At 38.6% G+C, this 23793-nt stretch overlaps 1 protein-coding gene across 1 annotated transcript in view; it reads right to left on the bottom strand.

The window, feature by feature from the left end:
• The window catches only part of LOC139740588 (fibronectin-like), a 58783-nt gene that overhangs the window by 24413 nt on the left and 10577 nt on the right, over positions 1 to 23793 (bottom strand). The window contains exons 2-10 of the mRNA XM_071651175.1: positions 16626 to 16817; positions 12554 to 12655; positions 11553 to 11828; positions 10611 to 10892; positions 9294 to 9575; positions 6915 to 7196; positions 4604 to 4876; positions 3422 to 3769; positions 2474 to 2746 (exon numbers count right to left, since the gene is read on the bottom strand). Coding sequence (XP_071507276.1) covers positions 2474 to 2746; positions 3422 to 3769; positions 4604 to 4876; positions 6915 to 7196; positions 9294 to 9575; positions 10611 to 10892; positions 11553 to 11828; positions 12554 to 12655; positions 16626 to 16817 — 2310 coding nt within the window. The remainder of the gene's footprint in view (positions 1 to 2473; positions 2747 to 3421; positions 3770 to 4603; positions 4877 to 6914; positions 7197 to 9293; positions 9576 to 10610; positions 10893 to 11552; positions 11829 to 12553; positions 12656 to 16625; positions 16818 to 23793) is intronic.

Below are 23793 nucleotides of genomic sequence, written 5' to 3'. Positions count from 1 at the left end.
GGTCTCAAATAGCCCAGTTACAATAGGGTTAAGGCTTTGATTTTATTGTTTGCAAAAGATTGCTGAAATAAGTCTGAAAAACTCAAAGTCGACATTAGCTAGTGCAAATGAAAATTTAGTAGCACTACTGTCTATTGTTCTAACACAGTCATGCACGAATTTTGAACAATGGGTTGTGCATCAACCAGGTGGGGCATGGTGCCCATTTGATGGAGTTGAGATTCTATCCCCCTAGGGATGCTACCTACCAAGTTTGGTGAAAATTTGTGATAGGGTTTTCAAGAAAAAGATGAAAATTTACAATTTCTGCCCAACTTTAGGCCCCCTGGGGCCCCCCAGGTGGGGCATGGTGCCCATTTGATAAGAATGAGATTCTTTACCCCTAGGGATGCTACCTGCTAACTTTGGTGAAAATTTATAATGGCATATTCAAGAAAAAGATGAAAATGTACCATTTGGGCCCCATTAGGACCCCTCCCCACCACCTCCCCTGGGTCCTAAGGGGGGCATCCCTGATTCCGCCATGAACAAACTTGAAACCACAGTCATCAATGTACTAATTCATAGTATTAACTTAGCTCTATCACTTCTGGTTCTAGAGAAGAAGATTTTCTAAGATTCCTTAATTTTGGGGGTTTGGTATTGGTAACCTATCCCCCTAGGGATGCTACCTGCCAAGTTTGGTGAAAATCGGTCGAGGGGTTCTCAAGAAGATGAAAATGTAAGAAGTTCAGTATGACGGACGACGAACGACGGATGACGGAAGACGGACGAAGAGCGATCGCAATAGCTCACTTGAACCTTAGGCTCAGGTGAGCTAAAAATGAGAAAGGATTTAATTCCAATCAAAACATTTTTGGGAATTTCGATTTGTATTTCTGCATGTTTTAGAAAATCTTTGCTTGTTTGTTAAATTAATTTTTACAGGAAAGAGCCAAATGATGTAAGTTCAGTATCAGGGTTTTGAAGAATTATGTGTATATGCAAAATCTTGTTAAGTCTAACTTGAGAATAAAGCTTGTATGAAAAACAGCATACACGTTTGTGTTTCTTTCACAGATGCCTTTGTAGCTTGATATACAATAGTCAAGTATTGTGTGAAATAGCCCTTATTGCACAATGTATGTAGGGCACGTTTGTTTGTTTGTTTGTTCATTTCCATCTGAGAAGATGGCTGGACAGCCATCATATTCAGCTATGAAGCTGGTCTTCTATGGGGTCCAGTTGGATGTGAGGTGGGATCACTTCACTGGGTTAAGAACTCTGCTCTTTGCGATGAATGAATGAAGTGGGATCTTTGACGTGCACGAGTTGTGACTCTCTCATACATGGGAACTCCATTTTATGTCCTATGTGAGGGACAGAGAGTTTTGCCTCTTACTAGAGGGGACAGTATGATAACACACAACACAGCTCAGTCCAGACTCGGCTTCCTACCCGGGCCCTTAGGATCGTGAGGCAGATGTGCTACCAACCGAACCAACTGTTGTACTGCAATCACTTTATTTATTTATTTATTTATTTATTTATCAAGATTTCATGCGTGTTCACAAAATAGGAGTGCATACAAAATGTATGCAAGTACATCTCATATAGCCAAGACAGAATATATATACGATAAGTACACATTGATAAGAAGCAGTTACAGAAAAAGTATACAACTCTAAGAGAGCTACATTATTCAAGGTAACGAACACGCAAAGGAATTGCAACATAAGCTTAAAGCTTGAAAATCGTTGCAACCCCCGTGCACACAATCTATATGCTTGCCAATATTTAAATGATGAGTTGAGGGGGGGGGGGGTATTTACAAAGAGAGGAACATGAGGGGGGGAAGAAGAAATGCATGTGTGGTGCCTATTTGTCCTGTCGGACATTGACAAGAGAGAATAAAAAAAGAAGATTAAAGTGTCAAGTCATTATAAGCGAATTATACTGATTAAATTTCTCATAAATCCCATTCAAATGTCGATTTCAGGGGAAATATATGATCATTGCAAGATTAATAGTTAATAGTACCCAGGAGTTCAGCGTGAAGCTGATAATAGAATATGTTTTTTCTGCAGTAACTTCCTTGTTTGTGCTGTGCTTTGTGTTACATGACTTTGTTTAATCTCTCCAAATTGGCACGGAAACAACCACCACATTTAAGTAGGTAATGACAAAAACAAGTCGTCACTCCATTGCAAAATGTAGCATTGTCTGTAAAATTGATTAATTCATTGGATGAAATTGGGTTGCTCATTGGCACATTGCATCGTGTAGTATGTGATAAATAGTGGTCGTTAAACAGGCCACTTACTGATTTGGAAAGGCCATGATTTTGTGGAGTTGACACATAGGCCACAAAAAGCTTACCGCTTTATTCCCTTCAGAAGAGTGAAGCCAAATTGCTGGGGAATACAGTCCACAAACCTGTTCATTTATTTTTCCCTTTTTCACATTTCCGAAATCTGAAGTTGGAAAAACTAACCTGTTCTAAGCTTGGATGAAATGGGCTGTGAGCTCCCAACATCATTATAGCTCTGCAATTCTGCCTGATAGATGGTGTCTGGTTCCAGATCTTCAAAGGTGAAAGAAGTCGTTCTTGGGCTGAGGTTTTCTGAGTACTGCCTTGGGTAAGTGGCAGTGCCGAGAGACAGGGTGTAACCATCAATCGGAGTGCTCGGAGCTCGCCATGTCAGTGTGGCAGAGTTTGAGGTGGTGGAAGCTGCGAGCCCCTCTGGCCTTCCAGGAAGTGGACGCTCTACCACAAGTTTTAATGACCATCGAAACAGCACATTAAACACATGCTCAGAACTGATATTCAACATCCACATGACATGAACCCAACGGCAACCCCCTCCCCCATCTAACCAGTGAGCTCTCATTCCCACTCTCATTCCCATAGCCTATCTCAAGACAAACATTCCTTCACCTCATCTTACGTAAGTTGTCTTACAACACCTTTGAAAAGATTTTGTGTGTTCAAAATGAGATGTCAGAACTCAGTACAAAGAAAAATGAAAATCTTAAGATAGAAAAGTTTGTTTAATGGTAACAAATCAGATTTCAGGATTTGATCAATTTTTCTACAATTTTAAGATGTTTTATCAAAACCCCTTTAGATTTCTCAGGAGTCTGAAGAAAAAGAAAGTGAGAGAGAAAAAAACAACAAACAACCCTTTTTAAAGAGAAATCTCCAGTAAAATACATCCCCTTTTTCTAAACAGAAAAACACCTTGCGGCAGAGTCATAAATACAATGTTCTGTTTTAATTCTATTCACACAGATGTCCTGGGACAGTATCACTACATGCGTTACCATTAGCAGCTCATTATAAGGGTTCTACATCACCAATAGTTGCACAGGTGCAAATGTATGAAAACATGCTTAACATGGGATATAACAACAATTGTGCATGAATGCTATCCTGACAAACCTGTTCTTCCAGTAGCCATGGTAGGTGTGCTCTCTCCCATGTCATTAACAGCACTGACAGACACGAGATATTCCGTATCAGGTTCTAGATTCCTCAAGAGATACTGGGTCTTGGTGGACCGGACAGTCTGCTCAATCTCGTCGGAGCTGCCCGACCTTGCTCTCCCAGCCCGCACGATGTACCTGGACAGATCCTCGTTGGATGGGTTCCAGCTCACCCTCAGGTTGTTACCCTCTGTGTTTACAGACACCCCTGTTGGAGAGCGGGGAACACCCTGACCTTGGCCTCCTGTTCCACCTCCTGTTCCACCACCTGTTCCACCACCTGACCCACCACCTCTCTGATCTCCTGGATGGGCATCCATTTAGGGAGTGACAAGAGCACAAGCCATCATATGAGAATCAATAATAATAGTACATCTACAAATGTACTTATATAGCAATTCTCCCCATCACATATAGCTCTCCGAATCTGAATGCATGAGGCGCTCTCATTTTTTATCTTTAATTCTTGGGATATACCTTCCCGTTAAGAATGCACGATGTGTAAATGTACTCTTTTATACACATTGAATGCCGAAGTACTAGTATTCACAGGTGGTATAAAATTCTGTCTTATAATCTGTTGAATAATCCGTAACTTTACATTTGATGAATGGGATTCTTCTGCATAGTGAAACCCAATGCTGGACCGATGATGCAAAACAACGAAATTATGGAAAATATCCACAGATGAAGGACGTGACGTGGGTAAACCACAAAACCGGAAGTGTATGTCCCAAGAGCTATCGATCAGATATCAGTATTGCTAGTTGATATCGCTTGATAACGTCCATATGCGATAGGGAGAATTCACAGCAATTGAAATCGCAGTGCTTGACCAGTAAAAGTGGTCAGGAAGTTACTGTAGGTGTCTCATAAAAGTTGCTATAGTGAGAGTTGAGTATGGATGCTTGATGAAAGCAGATTCCAGCATACATGATGCCTAAAATTGGAAAGCATTGTCATTTGAAACTGAATTCTATTGAAACCATGTGTGTATTCAACCAAGGCAATATTGACTGTTATCTACAGTCTGAACTTGTTTCAGTCTTTCTGCTATAAGTGTATTGCAAAACATACAAACATAATTGATTTCGACCAACTTCAATCATTAATATTGTCAGAAATCTAGCAAACATACTTGTTCTGATGGTTTGTTGTATGGGCGGGCTTGTGGCATCACCCTTGTACGAGGTAAGCGACACCGTATAATCTGTTCCAGGATCCATGTTTTCAAATGTGTAAGAGTCATCAACGGGCGACAATGTTTCCTTTGCAACAACATTGGCAGGGCTACCAGCTGGTGCAACCTGAATGTTGTAGCCATCAACATTTTCTTGACTTGCAGGCCACCTAACTTCAATTGTGCTGTCCGAGGCACGCAGGTTCATGGAAGATGGTGGTGAGATATTCACTGTTAGCCAGGTAAGTTACCGCAAAGAAATCAACAAACAGAAAGAAAGAGGGAGAAAAGAGAGACACAGACAGAAATAAGAACTTTGTTTGTGTCAGTGCTTCATAACGCCCTACTATTTTGAAACGGAATTCTACAACTTTTTTTCTGTGATCCTTCCTGTACAGACATATTACACGCAAATAGGTTGAAAAAATAAAGAAATACATAAGATAATTTCAAAGAATAAATACAAATGAAATAAAAATCACAACCTATCATGTTCATTGAGGAATTGCTAACTTATAAAAGACATTTGTATCCAAAAATTACTATTCCTCAAAGGAAACCCAAACCCAAAGAGAATGTGGCTTGAGTGAAAGCAGCAACATTAGTACAACACATCAGTCAAGGTTTGAGGAGAATCAGACAATCGAAAAAGTTATGAATTTCTTAAGTTTTGGTGTTGGAACCGCTGGATGAGGAGGCTACTAGAGGTTGAGGCATCATGTGTGGACAACAATATAAGGAAAATATAAAGGGAATTCTACAAAAATTAATTTTTCTTGAAAATTACATATTCCATTAACTTGATACTGACATATGTTCCGGGTAGCAAATATTCCCCCTGCTTTCTAAAGCGGTTAGTCAAGTGCTCTTTTATAATGCTAGAAAAGTGAATTTTGGTGGAATTTTCTTTACATTTTCTTTATATTGTTGTCCACACATGCGTCATAACCTCTAGTAGTATATGCTCACTTGCGTTTTTGGCTCATGAGCTAACTAGAAATATCGCTACGGCGACTGATATGCCTCCACCATAATGCATGGTTCTCCTAATAGGTCTATAGTACAATGTCTTGACAATGTGTGATGACAGTTTCACACAATTATCAAAATATTAAAATGACAGGTTTGCCACAAATGTGCTAGATGTTCACTTTCCTAGAACTAGGTTCAATTGGATGAATGATTAAAACGTCAGAGTGCAGGTATATGGGGAACTGATAATTTTTACTTGACTTTTGATCCTTTTATAAGTTTATGCATTGAGTAATTTTCAAGGTATTGAGAAAAAGTATAATTTCAGTATCAAATGGTAAAAGAGCATTATCTAAACCTGGCCTTTGACCTTTGACCTCACAGTTCCAAAGAGAATCACTGTTAGGCTGAACATGCATAAATATGTAAGTTTCATGATGATACCTTGAGTTACTTTCAAGATATGGAGGAAAAGGTGCAATTTAGCACTTTCACTTGACCTTAGACCTTTTGGCAAGAAACTTCCCACAGAATATATATTGGGTAATACATGCATACATCAAGTTTAAAAAAAAAACAACCTTCAGGCATTGCATAAATACAAGGAAAGTAGTGATATTTTGAGGAGTTGACCTTGACCTTTGACCCCCTGACCTTTGAACCATGACCCCAACTTCCCTAGATAATCACTGCCCATTGGAACAAGCATATATACTAAGTTCCATGAAGATACCTTGAACCATTTGCGAGATATGGAGAAAAACATGAATTTTTAAACTTTTTTTCACAAAATAACCTGTGACCTTTGACCTTTGACCCCATGACCCTAAAATCCAAACAAAGTATTATCCCCCCAGGATATACCCTCATACCAAGTTTGATGTAAAACCATCACACGGTTCTTGAGATATCGACAAAAAACAAAACGGACGGACGTACGGACGGACGTACGGACGGACGACCTGAAAACATAATGCCTCCGGCCACTTCGTTGGTGGGAGGCAGTAAAAAGTGTTAGAACCTGAGAATCAAAACTGCTATGTCAGGGAGATAATAACTGTCTTCGTTTTAGAATTATCACCTCCACAATTAGCATTTCAAACCCCTCTGATAGCTGATGGAAGATTCCCCTCCGCTAATAGTCATTATCTCTATGGTGACATTTTCACACGCTTTAGTGTACATTGAATACTGAAAAGAACTGGTGGTGTGAGGAAATGGTGGGCTCACTCTGAAAAGCTCCTGGGTTTACAATATTCTATCGGAGACAACAATTTTTTTCTTCTGAAAAACTCACTTGTTCTAATAACCTGTCTAAGAGGCTGGCTCTCCACACCATTTTGCCCCAAGGAGAACAAGCTGACCTGGTACTCTGTGTTTGGAGTCGAGGTCAGGTACAGTAAAGCTGGTGACATCTGGTCTGAATGACTGAGAGAAAACTTGTTGGGTTCTGTGGCTGAGGCAACATTAAGTCTGTAGCCATTAATGTTACCGCGAGCTGCTCCCCACTCTACATCGATGGCATCAGAGCGACTTGTCATCCTAACTCCTGATGGTGGATTGGGGCCTTGAGCCGCCGCTGCACCATGTCAAAAGAGAGGGAGAGGAAAAAAAAAATAGAAACATTTATCATTATAAGATTTTTTTTAATTGATTAAAAAGCTTTTCCAGCAATACAGCACACACACAGATACTCAGGAGTCCTCTAGAGCAAACTAGAAATGTCACTATGGCAACTGGTACGCCTCCCTACATGGTTTGCATTACCGGTCTCTAGTATGCCTTCTACAACACGAGACGACAGTGTCATATAACTGGCAAAAATTGTAATGACACTTTGTCACAAATATGTTGAGTGTTTTACTTTCCTTAAACTAGGTTTCTTTTGGTGGATGGATAGATTGTTAAGAGAACAAGTATTTAGGAATTTGAGCAGTTACATATGTACACTTGACCTTACAACAACCACTGCCCTTTGACCCCATGGCAGACAATTCTTAATATAATCACTGGTGAAAATCCATTTTCCTGACAATTCTTTGAGCTATTTTCAAAATATGGGGAAAAATTGACATTTTAACATTTCACTTGACCTTTGACCCCATGGCCAAAATCTTTAAAACGAAATCATTGTGCAGTACAGTAATGCATGCGCACACTGTAAAACTAGAAATGTTTGCAAGCATTCAAATTTTGTGAATTTCGCAAGAGCATATAAATTTGCAAAATTAAAATACATACGAATGTTCTTGTCTACACAATGCATTGAATGCCAATGGCAAATCACACACACACAAAAAAGAGCCATCGGCACCAATTTGTGACAATTTCATGCTGGGAAAATATCTTGGTTTACAGTACCTAGTTTTAAAACGAGGAATGTTCGCGTGCATTTTAATTTCATGAATTTCATGAGAGCTAAAATTCGCGGATTAAAATGCACGCAAAAGTTCTTTTCTACAACTATATGCATTAAATGTCAGAGGCAGCTCGCGAAAATTTCATGTGGCAAAACAGGCTGTCAGCTCCACTTCGCAAAAATATCGTATTTTAGAGTATATCTATGTGATGAGTAATCTAGAACTTATGGAGGATTTTAATATAATTCAATGCAATTCTAATGTAATTTCAGCATTAAACGGTAGAATTTTACCATTTTAACCTAACTTCTGGCTGTTGACCTTGACCTCATAACCCCAAATTCCAAAGAGAATCATTGTCAGGCTGTACATGATGCAAATTTCATGAAGATACCTTGAGCCATTTCCGAGATATGGAGAAAATATAACATTTTACCATTTTCACTTGACCTTTGACTTTGTGAGCTTTGAGCCGATGGCCAAAAACTTCCCCTAGAGAATCTTAATCTGGATATGCATGTACACACTACCCAGTAAGTTTCAACAAAATACCTTCAGGCAATGCATAGATATGGGGAATAAATAGCAAAAGTGAAATTGCACAAAAATGAATGAAAGGCATAAAAATTTCCACTTTCACAGTATGTGATGTCATGATCTGTAGTAGTCTTCTGATCCAGCAGTCTTGTTACCAAAACTTCAAAAATTCATAACTTTTGAACGGCCTGTCCAATTTTATTGTTGAGTTCATTAAATTACATGCATGTTTGAGTTTTATTTCCCTTTAACTTTTCTTTCTATTTGACTATGACCTTACTTAACAGGCAAAAAACAAAAAACAAAAACAAACTGAAAATTGGATTCATCTCTTTTCGCATTCAAGCTCTTCAATGGATAGGAAAAGTTAAAAACTTGCAATTGGCCAATATTTGAGATACATAGTTCTTGCAAATTCCTCCATAGCATGAAATGTCATGAAGAGGTAATTTGTCTTTGCAAGCTAAACTGCAAATCCTACAATGTCTTTATATTGAGTGCAAGTCTAGCGAGTTATTCTGTACCCTTTCCATATAAACAGGAAGCACGGTAGGAGTGAATCAAAGACTCCACAATTCATCCATTGCTCATGTTTTATCCTGTTCATATCTAGCTTTGCATATTTGATATAAGAAAAAGGAAACAAGAGGCAACTACTCTAATGAGTTTGGGAATGCTCACTTAATACTGGCATTACTGCACCTGTGACCATATGGTCACACACAAACACACATGCAAACCACTCTCACTAGTTCACATAAATATAACAGCATACTTACTTGTCCGCACATTTGACTGCACGGGCTGGCTTTGTCCGTTTCTGTTGACTGAACGGATAGACACAGTGTACTCAGTAGATGGGTTGAGGTTATCCACTCTGAAGAAATTGGTACCCCGGGGGATCTCCTCAGTAATCTGATTGGGATTACTCACTGGTCCAACATTGAGGATGTAGCTAGTGACATCACCCTCTGGTTCTCCCCATGCCACCTCAATGTTGTCTGGTCCTGAACTTGACTGCATACCAGTGGGAGGGGGTGGCCCCTGCACTCTAGCTGCCTCTGGGTTAGATGTCAGAAAAAAGTATCACGAGTCTCTTCGTACAGTTGTTTTTCAGACAAAATGTTAATGTAAAAGCAATTATGAAAGAGGAAAGTACAGGAGAGTATGATACACTTTCAGCAATGAGCTAGATGTAAAATGTTCACCACTATGTTTTACACAAAAACAAACTTGAATGTAGCAGGGGTATCAAGCTCCTCCCCTGCAAATGTACAGACTGAAATATTTTTGTCAGCCTGCTGCTCTCAAGGATTAATAAGACCATAACACCAATAGTTCTTGAACATCAAGATAAAGTTTAAGAGTATATCAAATTAATTGTAACTTCAGGGGCCCTTCGTACAATCAATATTCTTACGTGCACAGGTACAATCAACAATTACAGTTACATATGATGCACTTCACGATGATGAGAGGATGATGTACAAATATTCATTGTTTTGGCTCTCCTGAGCCCTGCCTCCTTAATGACCTACATGCACATGCACCTTTTGAATAATTGTGTCTTCTGCTCCTACAAATATGATGCTTAACAAGGCTTGATTAATTTGATCCTGCACTATGCAGAAACTCATGACAAGTTTCCTTTGGGTCTCTATCGAGGACCTACTGATACAATCCTTGGCCATTTTATGTATGAGCAATGTTTGTCTTGTCTGATGTAGATATCCACATAAGTACAGGGCATGACTTCTTATAATCTGTAGTATGCTTCAAATGGCTATGCTTTGAGGCCTGCTTCTGATCCCTTGTGATATGTGTACATTTTGATTTTTGTAAATTATTCATCAAGTCTCTTCCTGCATTGTTAAAAAAATGACAATTAAACCTTTGACTACTGAATATAGCTCACCCTAGCCTTTGGTATTGATGAATGAAAAAGGGAACTTGGACCAAAAATCTAGAATGATATCACTCTTCTTACTTTAGAGTCCTTTGTGCCCTAATCCCTGAAGAGACCCTTTGGAGCCAAGGGCTGATCAAACTGTATGACAAAACAAAAGGAGTGAAAAACACCTCCCTGTCTGACTTACGAGTACTGATCTTGTCAGAGATGGGCTGGCTGAATCCATATTGATTCATGGCCTTGACAGAAACAACATACACTTGCTCTGGCTGCAGTCCAGTCACTGTGGTGTAACGGTCGTTGCTTTCCAAAGAGATAGCCTGCTCTGTGGGATTGGAGTCAGGTCCTACCGTCAGTTCAAAGCCAGTGACACCTTGCTCATCTATCGCGTTATGGGACCACTCCACATCGATGCTGTCAGTGGTGGAGCGGAGGCGAATACTGTCTGGTGGGGAGGGCACAGGAACACCTACAACAGCCAGCAAAGAGAGGAAAGCAAAGTGAGACATGAATTCCCCTCTTGCTCTGCCATATTTAATCAGATTGTAAACAAATGAAATCCTCACTTGTTGCCTAGTTTTGTTACTGTCAACTTTTACTTCACTTCAAACTATAAAAGTGCAGTAATGCAATTGTAACAGGTATCAGTATCTTCCTGAAACCAGAGAACACCCCTCACTGACATGCAATTTTTTTCCTATGTAACACCAGGGGCGGATCCAGGAATGTCATTAAGGGGGGAGGGGGTGCAAAGAATATTTTTGGTGCTACTTCCGGGTTTCATCTAATTTTTTTCTTTTTATTTCTTTTGTTTTAACAAAAAATAAAGAGGGAGGTGCACGCTCATTTCTTCGTTATACAGTTCAGTGGTGCATGCCACCCAAGGCATCCCCGCCTCGCAATGTCAATCAAACCCTAAATCAAATGCCGTATTTTCATTTCCTTTTGCCATCAGATTAGTAGTTAATCTAAATTGTATTCTTATTTCTATTTAAAATCTATTTCTGACATTTTTATTACTATAATATTTCTTGGAGTACTAAATTCATTATTACCATTACCAATAAGAATACAACTAGCAAAGCAAATCAATGTATTCTTTATTTCACTTTCCATACCTGTGACCCACCTGTTTCTATATTGATGTTGAGGGCTGGACTCTGGACTCCACCTCTCACAGACTGAAGGGAGATCTGGTATGTGGTTCCAGCCTGAAGACCAGTTAGAGTGGTTCCCAACTCCTCCTGACTAACCTCTATCATGTTCTCATCTGGGGAGTTTATTCCATAGCCAACAATGTACCCATCAAATGATCCCTGGGGTGGGACCCAGTCCATGGTGATGCTAGTTCCTGATGCACTTGCTCTCACATTTTGCGGGGGATTTGGGGGAGGAGCTGCTTGCTCTTTTGTAAGAACAAAGAGATTAGAATAAACAATTAAACAAAGAACACAAAGAAAGAATATGGTAGAATAGAACAATAAATTGTATCTCCTACTATTGCTGTCATCTTCCAAAACACATCCTATTTTCCTCGTAATTAATGAAAAAATCCAACTTGAATAGACTATCATTCCGAAATCAAACATGGAGTAAATAGAATACCAGGGGCGGATCTAGCTTTTTATAAAGGGGGGAGGGTGTGGGAGGGGGGTGTCCCCCCTGCCACAGTAGGGAGAATTTTTGAAAATCTGTGTGTGAAAATGGCGTTTTCTTGCATCTAAAACACCACTATTTTTGGTATAGAGGTCAAAAAACATAAATAGAAAAAAATAAAATTACAAGTTTTAAAAAAAAGATAAGATTAAAAAAAAAATGGTCCCTGGATTTTTTTTTTTTTTTTTTTTTTTTGGGGGGGGGGGGGGGGTTGGGGTAGGGGGGGTTGGGGGGGTTGCAACCCCCCAACCCCCTCCCCCCCCCCCCCCCAGATCCGCTTCTGAATACTCATATTGACGAACGTTGTGTACATGTAATTCCCACACTATCAAATGATACAATGTGTGACAAGCTGACTCAGAAGAGTGCCAATGCAAGTGGAATAATCCCTGAGCCAGAATGCTAAACAAAAAGAAAAAGAAAAAAAAAGGCCCAGGGTTATCACTAACTTCTGCACTTTACACTGTTTGTTACCTTGCCCAGTGGTGGTCTCTAGCCAATTTGTGAATCCTCCAACTTTTCCATTGCTGGTGATGGTAGCCATCTTTACCTCATACACAGACCCAGCTGCAAGATCTGCATTACCATAGAGACACACAACTGGCAGTTAAACCTTTGGCAAACTGTATGATAGGTTGAACATGTTTAAAAGTAGATCTGGAATAACATGTATTGCAGAGAATTATTGAATTTTAAAAAAAAATGTAGAATTTACTTTTTCTCATCTTAACTCTTCATGTGCCACGTTCGCACGTCCAACTCAGTTGATGGCGTGCCAACTTCGCATATTCTGCTCAAACGCACAAACCCGCCCAAACTGATCAATAAATCGTCAAATGCTGCAGAACAATGAAAGCGTTTCTCGCATCTCCATTCCTCTCATATATAGCTTGCATTTTATGTTGTGATTGACCCTTATGTGATGTTCCCTGCTGAATTTGCTTGTAAACTCTAAGTTTCTGTCACTTTTTTGTGTGCAAAAGTCATGCCTTTACAATAATATTTAGCTTTAAGTCATTTGATAGAAAAACAATCATAAATTTGTCATACAATTAACAACGAAGCAAAGCTTGGCATTTTCTCGACATCTTTACTCACTATATGTGACCCTGCACCACAAAACAAACATAAAGTCACCAGACATGAAATTTCAGTTCAGAGCATATTCTGAAAGTGCAGACTTTAAGCTTTAAAATGATGTATAACTCAAAGCAAATAGACTCTCCTAACCTATGTTAGTATTGGAAAGAAGGCACACACTCGGGAAAAGTGTGAACTACGGAAAGAGTGTCTGAAGTACAAAGGAGCTTCAAAAGCTCCTTGGAAGTACAGTGTCCATTCAAGCGCTTAATCTTTACCAAGCTGTGCTGGCTGTGTGATGAATGGGACAAAAAACAGGATGTTAACCACTGGAGTAACAACAATGAAGGAATTATCAGATTAAACTGAAATTGAGCATGCCTTATCAACACATTCTGTCCTTAATTAATGCCAACTTTCAAAGCAGTACCATCATCCTTTCAAAAGTTACAGGAGTTGAAAGCGAAGAGAGTGAGCAAGATTTTAAGACAAATGAAAAGGGTACTCTAAAGACACACTTAAACTACAGTCTGCCAAAAAATGTTCGAGATAAACTGCTGAAAAACACACTTTCCTGCCCGTTTTATGATCCCAAATTTTAGCATAGTGTAGAAGAAGATCTGCAATTTAAAAAAATATGAAAAAGTCAAGATCGGCTCGGTTGACCCATTTCACCTATTTTCAGTCCTCACACAAAATCACTGTGTGTGACTTTTTGTTCGTTTTGCGATGCACGGTCACATATGTCCAGCTTAACAGAAATCTATAGAAGTAACAAAGATTTGAAAAACAGAATGTTTTCTCAAAGCATGACAACTTGGTGTCTCAGAATAATGTGGCGCTCTGGGGTTTTATACCATGGCACATAAAGAGTTAATGTCAAAATAATTCAAACATCAAGCAGGGCTGACAAATCAATACAAACAATTGTAAATGCATAACACAAGACTATAGAGTGATGAAGAACAAAGATCCATACATATGTCAGTTTTGAAATGGCTGAGAATTAAAAAAAAGTAAAACAAAGTGGTCCCTAACAAAAAGTTGGACCCACCTTTCATCAGGACCAATCAGTTTTTTGATATCTCAGTCATTTCAAAACCAATTTTCATCGAACAAACTTCATTCCTCTTAGAATTGTGTGCTCTTAAATGTTTCATATAAATGGTTCATAATTATCTCACCATCGGTTGAAGCCTGAAGCCCCATTCCCATTGCACTTCATAAGCTTTTGGTTAATCTTAAACTTCCAGTACAGAAACAGGTATGTTGATACTCTAATAAGCACTTGTGGATGTCACATAATGTTGTTGGCATTAAAGTGAATATGTTTACAATTTATAATGGACAGCTTTATTACGTATCTTAGGTATGGCAGGTTAGAGTGATGTTGGTCTGTAATTCCTAAATTTCCACCTTCTCTGATTTTTGTTTTCATACAAAAGAATGTGACATCAGGACAGTGTCCTTTCATGTTTAAAAGATACCTAGTGCTAATCTCTCTCAAGATTGTTTGATTCACTAAACTGAGTGCATTAGTTGAAAGTTCATCATTTCTTTTTCACAAAATCTGTTCTTTTGCTGAAAGTTCATCCAAGGTATGCTCTAACTTCCTTTCTAATTTTCACATAAGGAGTGCATGCTTATCACACGTGTGAACTTCGAAAAAGATAACACACTCCTTTCATTGTTCTTTAAATCCTCTGTAAATCATTCTTCTCATAAACTCTTGTATTATCTATATGAACTTGCTTTGGCCAAGATTCTGCTGAAATGGCCTAAAGAACAAAACAAATTAGACAATAGTCACTTAAAGGTCCTGTTTACATTTGGGAGCAATGATTTAAAAAATGTTCAAGATATCACATTTGATGCATTTGTGTAGGTCTGCTGTACATATCACAAAACATCCCTCCATATAATTGTTTTTTTTTTAACAATATTTCAAGTCTAAAATGTAAGCAGATATCACTATTCTTCTCATTACACAGTAACTGTAGATGGTCTAGTCTGGAAACATTTTTATTATAACTATTGTTCACATTTTGTATATGTAACAATTCTTACATTGGTCATAAAACTATAACATTCCTACTTTGCTATCAATCTCTTTACGGCTGATAAAGGCGATTTTTAATACCGCTATCATTGTGCCATCAAGCATCCAGGACTTTTTTTTAATTTACCATGAGATCTGCACAATGACAATGACATGTCTCTTTCACTAGCTGGCTTTGTGTATGAAGATATCAATGCCTTTTAGCTTTGGTCTTGCATTGTAGATGTCTTGCCACATGAAATATCTCAAGAACTTGCAGATGATCCGCCTTGACTAGCGTTGTTCTATGTTCTGTGATCCTGGGATGACGTTTTCAGGGTCAAGTGTAGGCCTGATACCGAGGTGCCAATGGACCACATCAATGATCAGGTGGTTGGTGTTTTCATCTTTGCACTCCGCGATTCTACATGGAAATTAAGGCATTGTCTTTGGGAGTACTATTTCTGCTCATCGCACAATCACTGCATTTCATTCAGCTGAACAATGTGATATTATCCGCACTAAGGACTTCAGCATCATAATTTCTCATAGTGTATTGGTGAAAATCAATTTGGATGGCTTCTTACATTTGTCGCATCACTTCCCCTTTGACTACATGAACTATAGCTTCAATAAGTCATGAATGGGTCTCTTCATTGATGGCTTTGTTGACACATCCAAATGGTATTGATCAGTTGGTGGTCAACCAAGGAGTCATACATCGTAGATTAACTGACCAGCTGGACATGGAGGTGATTTGCTGATAGAGACTGGTTTGCCCACTCCTGGTACGCGCTGTTGATCTTCTTCTTCCTCTTCTTCTTGCTATGGCACAATGTGCCTGGTTGATATCACTTGCTGACTATTGCTAATCTCATAAGGCGAATGAGGGGTTGATGCTTCCTTCCGATGGGATTCCCACTTCCTCGAGAAGTCCTGATCCTCAGAATGTTTATCAATTTCCTTTAAGATCGAGCATGTTTTCATCCTGAAGGCAGACGCTTGAAAAACATGATATGATGATTTAATTGTTGTTATTAAGATTGTTGTCGTATTTATCTGCTGCAGTGATCACTCAAACAGAACAACGATAGAAACATACAAAGACAGTTTGGCAGATTTTTATACAGAATGGAATGCCCTGTTCTATTTATCCGTTTTGCTCTAAAGCCACCATGAAAATGGTATAAACTTTACTCTGTAATTCACAGACTCTACATACCTCTCACACTGCAAATAGAGATAACCCTAAATATGCTATTCTGCAACTGAAATACTTCCTATCAAATCGAGGAAGTATTTGTATAGTTTGGATTTAGAATTCATGGGGAAAATGACATAAATTATGGAGAACATAGAGGAGAGAGCATGTGGTGTGGTGTAAGAACAGTATCTTAACAAGTTGACTGGAAAATATTAGAGGCATACCTGTGATGGTGTAAGTGCCTGCATCAGGAATGTCCAATTTCTTTTGGCTGCCATCTCCCTGCAATCTGTAGAGTATCTTATATCCACTGATGGTGAATCCACGGGGGACCTTCTTTGGTGGCTGCCATGACAATGTGACACTGGACGTGGTGACTGAATCGACACTTACACGCTGAGGTGGCCCTGCCTTTTCTGTGCAATGCATAGTGAGAAATGAAGAGAAACAAAATGTTCTGGCTAATCCACTGGAGAGTTCAGATTCTAGAAGCTGTCACTTTCAAAACAAAGCCAAGAGTCTCCAATAGACTTCAAAGTAATTGCTTACCAAAGATACTACTGTTACAGATCAGTGACTTAATCATGCACTTGTCAATGTATTAAACGTCCCACCTTGACCGAAAGGTCGGTCTGTTTCTGGTCATAGGGGAAATGTTCCGAGGAGACTGCGTCTGGCTTCATGGATCCTCCGGAGAGCAATAACGTCGACAAAATAAAAGACTCCTCCAGACAGACGGATCTTTCTGTCTACGTCCCACCCTGCTACCCCCGGACATGCATGGGTGTAACTGCGACCAGCCCCAACACGCAGTGTTGGGGGGCTCCCACAGTGTGTAACTGTATACGGAGCGTCCCGGGGTTAGCATGGGTGCATCATTTCCTGATTTGGTCAGTCAAATTTGTGACCCAGGGGTGCATCATTTAACAAGGTTCGTCTATCAGATTTGAGACCGTGGGGTGCATCTTACCCCTGTCCATGTCAGTCAAAAAAATGACAGAGGGTCAGTCATTGGTACGTCATTTGGCTTTAAACAAAAAAACAAACAAACAACCCTTACAAAAAAAAATTGTATGGTACATGTATGGTATGGCTCTATGGTGTATGGTAAATCTATGGTACAACTCTATGGTAGATGATTGCTCTATGGTATACCATATAGTGTAAACATATGGTGGGAATATTGCATATATGGTACATCTGTATGGTAGATGCTTGGTCTATGGTATACCATATGGTGTAGGTACATGGTGAGTAGACTGCATATGGTACATCTCTATGGTAGATGCATGTTCTATGGTATACCACATGGTGCAAATTTATGGTGAATAAAGTGCATATGGTACATCTGTATGGTACATGCTTGTTCTATGGTATACCATATGGTGTAGATACAAGGTGAGTAGACTGCATATGGTACATCTCTATATATGGTAGATGCATGTTCTATGGTATACCACATGGTGCAAATTTATGGTGAATAAAGTGCATATGGTACATCTGTATGGTACATGCTTGTTCTATGGTATACCATATGGTGTAGATACAAGGTGAGTAGACTGCATATGGTACATCTCTATGGTAGATGCATGTTCTATGGTATACCACATGGTGCAAATTTATGGTGAATGAAGTGCATAATGGTACATCTGTATGGTAGATATGCGTCCTATGGTATACCATATGGTGTAGATACAAGGTGAGTAGACTGCATATGGTACATCTCTATGGTAGATGCATGTTCTATGGTATACCACATGGTGCAAATTTATGGTTAATAAAGTGCATATGGTACATCTGTATGGTAGATATGCGTTCTATGGTATACCATATGGTGTAGATACAAGGTGAGTAGACTGCATATGGTACATCTCTATGGTAGATGCATGTTCTATGGTATACCACATGGTGCAAATTTATGGTGAATAAAGTGCATATGGTACATCTGTATGGGAGATATGCGTTCTATGGTATACCAAATGGTGTAAATATATGGTGAGTAGAATGAATATCGTAGATGCTTGTTCTATGGTATACCACATGGTGTAAATTTATAGTGTATCATAGAATGCATATATGGTACATCTGTATGGTAGATGCTTGTTCTATGGTATACCACATGGTGTAAATGATGGCGAGTAGAATTATAGAATGAATATGGTACATCTGTATGGTAGATGCCTGTTCTATGGTATACCACATAGTGTTAATCATGCTGAGTAGAATAAATATGGTACATTTGTATGACAGGTGCTTGTTCTATGTTGATATCACATATGGTGTTCGCTTGTATATATTATGGTGAGTAGATCGCGTATGGAACATCTGTATGGTAGATGCTTGTTCTACAATATACCGTATGGTGTAGAATATGGTGAATAGATTGTATATGGTACATACAGACATTTCTGTTATCTAATACTTCTCTATGCAGCTCATATATTAAGATATTTTTTATTGTGTTACATTTTTTATGACTCGGTTTTTGTTTTCATACAGGTAATTAACCATGTGAACAAAATATGGCTGTTAAGTATAGTGTTGGTTCTATGATGGTAATAGATGCATTGTAGTTATATGGTAGATATCAGGTGCTAACATGGAACATTGTATGGTGACTGTGGTAGATATCTGTGGCAGATTAATGCGTCATTTGTGTTAGCTGTTTTGGTTTATGGTAGATATATGGTAATTATATGAACGAAGTATGATTTATGTATGGTGTTTATGGTGTATGCATAGTGGTTCTATAACTTCTATGGTGGGTAAATGGTGCAACCATACCACCATATGCCTACCATATAACCATCATACACCATATATAAGCACCATACATATATCATACTAGTATCATACATCTACCAAATACTACCATACTTCTACCATATAATCACCACACATAAAACTACCCCAGAAGCACCATACAGCTACCATCATGACCGCCATGATACCTATACACCATACCACCACTCATCTACCACAAAAGTACCATATATCTACCATTTATACACCATATAACCACCATACATACACCATATAGCGACCATACATACCCCATATTACCACCATTACATTTGCATGTTCTACAATGACGACCATACATACACCATCCCTGATACTGTTGTTTAGTGATAGCAGACACTCGTCGCAAAAACGTCTTTTATTGGTCATAAACTGGTCAACTGGTCATACGTCGTGTTACGACAAAATTACGACGTCTTTATGACGACTTTCAACGACGAATGAATTGCACAGCTAGAATATGCTGTGACGTTTACGTCAGTTATTGACCAATAAATGACCAGTGTTTTTCTCCTGCTTTCATGTCGGGATTAAGACGTCAGTTTTACGTCGCTTTTTGACCAGATCTAGTGCATTCCCGCAACCAGATAAAGACGCTTTATTTCACGTCATTTAACCTAATCTAGACGTGTTATATAAAAGGGTTAAGTTTACTGTATGTACATATTTCACTCTAAATCTTTTACCAAACCTTAGTAAAACTAAAATACGTGTCAAAATGGAGAATTGTTACATGCCATAGCCAGATCTCAACACTAACGGTGGCCCGGGGCCACCAAAAACGCGCGTCGGGCCACCAAAATGTCGGATAATTGCCTTTACTTTTGTAGATGGACAGCGGTAACAATCGGCTCCGTAAGAAGCTAAAATGAATGTCAGATGTTTGCTTTTTATTTTGGAAATGAATAACGGTAATATTCGGCTCCGTATGATACTAAAATAAGTGTTGGATGTTTGATTTTGCGTTCGGAAATGAATAAGGATAACATTCGGCTCCAGAAGATGATGAAATAAATGTGGAATGTTATAGCTCTGACGTTCGGAAATGAATACTAATAACATTCAACTCCGTACGATGAGAAAATAAATGCCTGATGTTTGCATTTTATTTTGGAAATGAATAACGGTAATATTCGGCTCCGTATGATACTAAAAGAAGTGTCGGATGTTTGGTTTTGCGTTCGGAATTGAATAAGGATAACATTCCGCTCCAGAAGATGCTGAAAAAATGTGGAATTTAGCTTTGACGTTCGGAAATGAATACTAATAATATTCAACTCCGTACGATGTGAAAATAAATGCCGGATGTTTGCTTTTACGTTGGAAAGTAAATAACAACAACATTCAGCTCAAGAAGATGCTAAAGTGAGTGTCGAATGATCCCTTTGACGTTCGGAAATGAATAAACATGATATTCAACTCCATATAGATAGGAAAATAAATACCGGATGTTCACGTTCAGGTGAATGATAAGAATAATGTCTCATGTTTGCTTTTATGTTCGAATGTATATAGCAACAACATTCAGCTCCGGATGATGCTAAAATAGATGTCGGATATTAATTTTGCTCTGACGTTCGGAAATGAACAACAATAATATTCAACTCCATAGATCACTGTGATAGTAAAATAAATACCGGATGTTCACGTTCAGGTTTGAAGTAAATAGCAATAACAGATCAGCTGCGGAAGATGCTAAAATAAATGTCGAATAATCCCTTGCCCTTTGACGTTCGGAAATGAATAACAATGATATTCAACCCCGAATGATGATTAAATAAATGTCAGATGTTTGCTTTTACTTTCGAAAGTAAATAGCAATAACATTCGGCTATATAAGGAAGATGCTAAAATAAATGTCAGATGATTGCTTTTGCGTTCGGAAGTGAATAGCAGTAATATTCTGTTCCATACGATGCTAAAATGAATGTCGGATATTTGCTATTACATTTCGAAATGAATAACAGTAACTTTCAGCTGCGTTTGATGGTAAAATATTTAAAGTCTGATGTCTGCCTTGACGTTCAAAAATGAAAAACAGTAAAATTCGGCTCCGTACAATGTAAATTGTCAGATAATTCATTTCACTTTCGGAAGTGGACGGCAACAACATTCGGCTCCGTACGATAATAAAACAAATGTTGGATGTTTGCTTTTTTAATTTTAAAATGAACAACGGTAATATTCTGCTCCGTACGATGCTAAAATGAATAACAGATTATTGCTTTCACATTAAAATGATTAACGGTATCAATCGGCTCAGTTAGATGCTAAAATAAATCGGGGATGTATATGCTTTCACGTTCAGAAATGAATAAGGATAACATTGAGCTCCGTAAGATGCTAAAATGAATGTCAGTTCTTTGCTTTTACATTTGAAAAAAAAAAACAATTAATAGTAACATTCGGCTCCGTATGGTGTTAAAATACTAGTAAATGTTGGATAATTGCTTTTACAATCAGAAATTAATAACGGTAACTTCCAGCTCTTTATGATGCCAAAACAGATGTCGGATGTTCACAAATGTCTGCAAATGCTCCCACTCTATCGTTTCAAACGTAAGTTTTGACCACCTGAATAGGCATCAACTTTTATGATAATCTATAAGCCTATTTGCTAAATCTTAGAACTCAGAATAACGGTAAGATGATTGAATTTTCTCTTCATTTATTTTAGACATGGGTACATGTACAATGTATCACTTCAGTAATGCTTAATATTTCATTTTCTATGTTCAGTAGGACCGATTTAGTATTCATGTTTTTCTTGATTTTTTTTTCGGGCCACCAGATTTTACTTTCGGGCCACCAAAAAATAAAAATTAATGATTTTGGTGGCCCGATCGGGCCACCAAAAATAAAAGTTAGTGTCGAGCCCATATACCAATACTAAGTAGTCCCCTTCGCTATGCCATCCCCTGGCCGTGCGCGCCAAAAGCAGAGCTCGTACGTTAACCGCCAGCGCGCGGTATGCGCAGTCGTGCAGTGCCCGCCAGCGTTCGAATTGTAACCGTTAGATGTGGCCAACGCAAGCGAAGGACACGTCTCGAAAGATCGGAGATTGAATGCCAAATTTGGAGACTGGAAGTGGAAAGGTGAACTGCATAAAAGCATCTGTTCGCTGAAGAGGCCGGTTTCGTCAAAGAACTAACAATTCCACGTCAAATTCGGTAAGAATTTATTTGATGCCTGTTCTCCATCCACTCGCACTCTGCAAATATTCTTTTTACTCCCACAGTCCCATAGATAATTTTCTGTGTTGGTGCTTAACTGCGACCAGCAGCCCCATGCATACACTATGCGTATGGGGCTGCTGGTCGCAGTTAGTGCTTAAATTAACCAATATAGATGTGGAGGCAGTTTCTGTCAAAATGAAATCACATCCTGCAGTAATATACAGTGCAACCGCAAGTTTATAAGCCCGCTTACGCAGAAATAATCGACTTAAAAGTGATCAAGATCGGTGTGTTGAATTTTGTATGCAGATAGACCTACATGTACAGCTGTAGCTTGTTAGCTGGGTAGAAGAAAATGCAACCTTATAGGAAACAATATTCTAACTGGAATTGGCTCAGGACTGTGCTTGACAGGATTGTGCTTGTTAGGACTTGCAAGATTCTTCCTAAATTTTGCCGTAATAATCAAGATCTACTGTGGCATTACAAAATACAAAGACGGAACTTGCAACTACATAACGTGTAACTTAACCCGTTGAGGACGAGTCCCGAGTATACTCGTGCAGGTGGGAAATGCGTGTTGTAGCGTCCTCAACGGGTTAAACAGAAATCCAAGTTCAACATAATTAAGGCTTCACCGAAGGTTTATAGTACTGGCAGGATATTATTCATTGTCACAATTAATCTATTGTCGTTGACACTGTCAATGACAATGTTACAATTCTTACAGACAAGGACAAGGTCAGAGCCCACGGCCCATATGGAACACGAAACAGTCTAACCCATGCATATTAGTGTGTTACAGCCTGTGAGTATGAGGCTGTGTGTACTCAAGAAGATTGCATGTTCATGTATCAGTTGTCAGTGATAATGATAAATGAGTGACATTGCGATTGCGAAATAAATACATTATCCTGCTACATGTTTTGTCTAAATGAAGCCTTTACATTGTTCATTGTTAAAATCTATTTTAAAAATGAATTCTCTTTAACTTTGTTGTCATGCAAGTATGTGGTGATGTTTCATGGATAAAAAGGAGGAACTGGAAACATAACACCCTAGAAATGTCGAATGCAAATTTAATACTAATTAAACATAATGCTACTACTATTTATGTGCAGAATACTGTCAAATTTGCATTTGGATTTTGGAAGAGGCCTATTGTCACATTGCTGATTCAAAATGTTTTCGTTAATATAGGTTCTCTATAAGAAATCTTGCAATCTGCATTGATTTATATAATGAAACTTTAGATTAGTACAATTCAACAATTTTGGATTGAACAATGTTAGACACTGCCTTCCAATGTTGATTGAGGCTTTTAAAAAATTTATGGAGAACATGCAACTTTATAAAAATACAGCACATGAAACAAATTTACTTTTGCTGATGTGGCAATTTAAATGCAGGAAGT

Source organism: Diadema antillarum, unplaced genomic scaffold (genome assembly GCF_040938485.1).
Source record: "Diadema antillarum isolate AM-2024a unplaced genomic scaffold, OU_Dant_1.0 seq00000862_RagTag, whole genome shotgun sequence".
NCBI lineage: Eukaryota > Metazoa > Echinodermata > Echinoidea > Diadematoida > Diadematidae > Diadema > Diadema antillarum.
Note: the sequence above shows the minus strand (reverse complement) of the source record. Positions and strands in the feature narration are given on the sequence as shown.